The sequence below is a fragment of the Phaethon lepturus genome, unplaced genomic scaffold, assembly GCF_000687285.1.
Source record: "Phaethon lepturus isolate BGI_N335 unplaced genomic scaffold, ASM68728v1 scaffold14232, whole genome shotgun sequence".
Classification (NCBI taxonomy): Eukaryota; Metazoa; Chordata; class Aves; order Phaethontiformes; family Phaethontidae; genus Phaethon; species Phaethon lepturus.
The window spans coordinates 1-3762 of record NW_010522719.1 but is presented as its reverse complement, the minus strand read 5'-3'; the positions used below and the strand labels follow the sequence as shown (position 1 = coordinate 3762).

At 37.3% G+C, this 3762-nt stretch overlaps 1 protein-coding gene across 1 annotated transcript in view; it reads left to right on the top strand.

Moving 5' to 3' along the window:
* Window positions 1-1111, top strand: part of LOC104616779 (Kv channel-interacting protein 4) — a gene marked incomplete at both ends in the record, with an annotated part of 43900 nt that extends 42789 nt beyond the window's left edge. Inside the window, one exon of the mRNA XM_010281899.1 lies at window positions 1041-1111. Within this exon, the coding sequence (XP_010280201.1) occupies window positions 1041-1111 (71 nt within the window). The remainder of the gene's footprint in view (window positions 1-1040) is intronic.
* Window positions 1112-3762: the final 2651 nt, after the last annotated feature.

Below are 3762 nucleotides of genomic sequence, written 5' to 3'. Positions count from 1 at the left end.
GAGAAAACTCATGAGTTGAGATAAAGACAGTTTAATAGGTAAAGCAAAAGCCGCGCATGCAAGCAAAGCAAACCAAGGAATCCATTCACCACTCCCCACGGGCAGGCGGGTGTTCAGCCATCTCCAGGACAGCAGGGCTCCGTCACGCGTAATGGTTACTTGGGAAGACAGACACCATCACTCCGAACATCCCTCCACCCCTTCCTTCTTCTTTATATAGCTTTATATACTGAATATGATGTCATATGGTATGGAATACCCCTTTGGCCAGCCTGGGTCAGCTGTCCTGGCTGTGTCCCCTCCCAGCTCCCCGTGCACCCCCAGCCTGCTCGCTGGCTGGCCAGCACGAGAAGCTGGACTGTCCTTGACTGCTCAGCAACAACTCAAAACATCAGCACATTATTGACATTTTCTCATCCCAAATCCAAAACATAGCCCCATACTAGCTTCCGTGAAGACAATTAACTCTATCCGGGCTGAAACCAGGACAGTGAGCGTAGGATCTAAGCCCAACAGCAGCTTTCTGACAAGATCATTTTCAACAGGGTAACAACAGGCTTGTCTTCAGAGTAAAAATGATATGCCAGGTGCACAGATGGTAGTGTCTGCTTCCCTCATTTGAAGTGAACAAATGAACACATTTTTCTTTGTTAACGTATGAGGTAGATTCCCTATCATGGTCATTTAACTGATAAAGTAGTGTTCCCATTAACACAGGTTGTTTCAGAGTACAATAACATGACTTCTTTGCTATTCATTCAGATATGAGTAACCAGTAGAAATGGGAACGAAAATGAATAAAGAAATTCTAGACTAGAATTTAAAATTTTCTCTTCCTAACAGCATAGCTACCCACATATTTGCACTTATATTTTATCTCTCCTCCCCTGCCAAAAACAAGTTTAAACTGAATTTAAAATTTAGTCATGCTATCAATTTTTGGTATCAAAATATATCTTGGTATCAATTTTTTCATTGAATGAAATTAAATGAAATAACATGTGCTTACTATGAATTATTTTTACTGTTTTAAATTGTAGATTCCACAACTTACGCACATTTTCTGTTTAATGCATTTGACACTGATCACAATGGATCTGTAAGTTTTGAGGTAAGTGATGCTGTTACTTCTTTCTCTGCAATTGAATATTTTGCCATTCCTTGCAATTAAGTCCAGTATGGCTCACATTATGAAAAAACTTGGCTTACGTGACTCACTTCAATTTTTTCCAATGTATTAATAAAAGTCAAAATTATAATTTTACAATTGTATATCCAAAAATGGTAACTCAAACTGTGCTGCTATGTAATATTTTTATAAATCTGTTCATTTAAAAGGTAACCAAATTTATACGCAGGTTACATAAAAATAATCCTTATCTCCCTCCCCGCCTCTGCAAGGTGAGAAGGATGCTGAGCTACAACTAATGCTATGGGGATCACTCAGCCAAAATAAGATTGCTCATACACTCTACCAGTTTCCAGAGAAGGCTCTACAAAAAACAGGCTTTGAAGCAAATGTATTTAAAAGCACAAGAGTTTGAAATTCATCCTTCCTCCATTTACTAGCCCAACTGGTTTTCAAAATTCTGCCTTTCCCTGCCGGGGCCAATGTCTTTGCCTGTAAAGGCTGGTATCATCAGTGCAGTAACATGGTAAAAAGGGAAATCCACTGGATAGCTTAGATCAAAACAGGGTGTACAAAATACTGTGATGGAGCCATTATTTTAAGCTATAGATTTAAAACAAAAAAACCTCAGTTCATTTGCGAAAGGATATGTTTGCTTGGTCACGTTTTGATTTGTTTTGTTTAGTTTATTATGGACAAATGATATCCTTACCACTTGAGATTGGATCATGGTAAATACACCCACTTTAAATTTGTTTAAATGTCCTATACATGTTTTTATGATTTACTTGAGTGAATGCTGATGTGAGGTCTGACAGAAATTTTTTTGAAAGCTTCTTCATTGCTTTATTATTGATGTAACATGGAAGGAGAAGCCTCACCAAGCAGGTGCACTGCGATCAGAAATCTATATCTCAACTGGGACTATAATCAGATCATTTGGGGGGGGATTATTTGCATTTATTTAAAAAAAAACATGAATGCCATCTACCTTTTTCTGGGCTGCTGAAATCAATGTGCTCCGTGTGAAACTAGAAGCATGAATGGAGGTTTTATTCACGTCTTTTGTACATATGCTAATTCTACAAGGAATCATCGTCAAATTAACAACAGCAGACAATGGGAAAAAACATTTTTAGCATCAGTATTTGAGAAGTATTTCTGGTGTTATCATTAAAAATAACAAGAACAAAATAAGCTTTTGTATTTTTTCTGGACAATTTGTTGACATTTGTATCTTAGACAGAAAGCCTTAAGAAATGTGGTGGATATGAAGCCTTTTTAAAGGGATTTGTATATCTCAAAGTGCAGGTCTGTGTAAAAAAAGGGCTTTGGAATAAAATAGATCAGGAAAAGAAAAGGAGCAGTGTTTTTCTTCCATTGCCAGAACAGACATTTCCAGCTTACTTTTGTTCAATATCAGACAGCGGTCCACACTTTGATATTATTTGCACTAATTATGAATCCAGTATCATTCTACTGCTGTCAAAAGACTGACTTAACTTCTGTGTCCTTGTACTGTGTAGCATCATACTTAGCAACAGTATGACAGTCATTCTAAAAGCATCCTCCTTATGTTAAAAATATTTAGGTTTTTTTCTAATCATGTAAAAGTAGCTGTGAAATGTGGAAGTAGATATTGTGAAATGTAAAAAATATAATCCTGTAATTTTATCCTGCTCCTTTTTATCCTACGTGCAACTATGTCATATTCTTTCTATACCATTCCATACTTTAGCTTTCTAATTTTCATTAGCAAAAAGCCAGCACAAAAGATGGAGACAAAGGGGGTGATTCAAAAATTTGAATAAATCATCATTCATCCCAGTTTACTTTCTACATCAAAGTGTAGGAGTAAATACACTTTAATATAATGATTTATGATGAAAAACACTTTTTGGCTCTCTTCTATGTAAAAAGGATATGAAAATCTGAAATGGTACTGAAGGAATGTAGGTAAGTGATTTTTTTTGAGTGTTGTACTCTCCTTTTTCTAATGAAACGCTGGTAGCTGGAGTTGTGGGGAAGAAGGAAGAGAGAATTTGTTCCAGCTTTTTGCTCTTTTTACCCTCAAATTTTCAACCATCAACAACGAAGCATTAGACTTTAGCACAACTTAAGCACACACCTTCACTAGATGAGATTGCTGTGTCCTTAGACTTCCGTCGTACCTAGGTCTGTATACTGTGGTAACAGCCAGGCTCTCGACCTGAAGCATTTGACGCAGCATAAAAACAAACTCATGGAAACAAACTGGTTGCTTGAACATGTCTCTCCTTATCCCATGATTGTATCCATTTTTCGAGACTACCTTATTTCATTAGTTATGCCAACTAGTTTTGCTTTAACACGAGGGACAAAGAGAGTTTCAGAAAACCTAGTCACCCAGCTATTGAAGGGCTCCAAAGAACGTATTAGTGAACTGAAGCGCTTTTTTCCATCAGGCAGAGACAGATGGGAAAGCAAGGTTTCCGCTTGCGGCATGAATAGTGTAACAGAGCCAAAATCAAGACCCAGGCCTCAAGGCTGTTTACACAGTCAGGAAAATTGAGGCTAATTAACTTCAGACATATAGTTAAAGGTAAAGCACATTGCCCCCACATGCAAATATCCAAATCAGTGTCCTTAGTTTG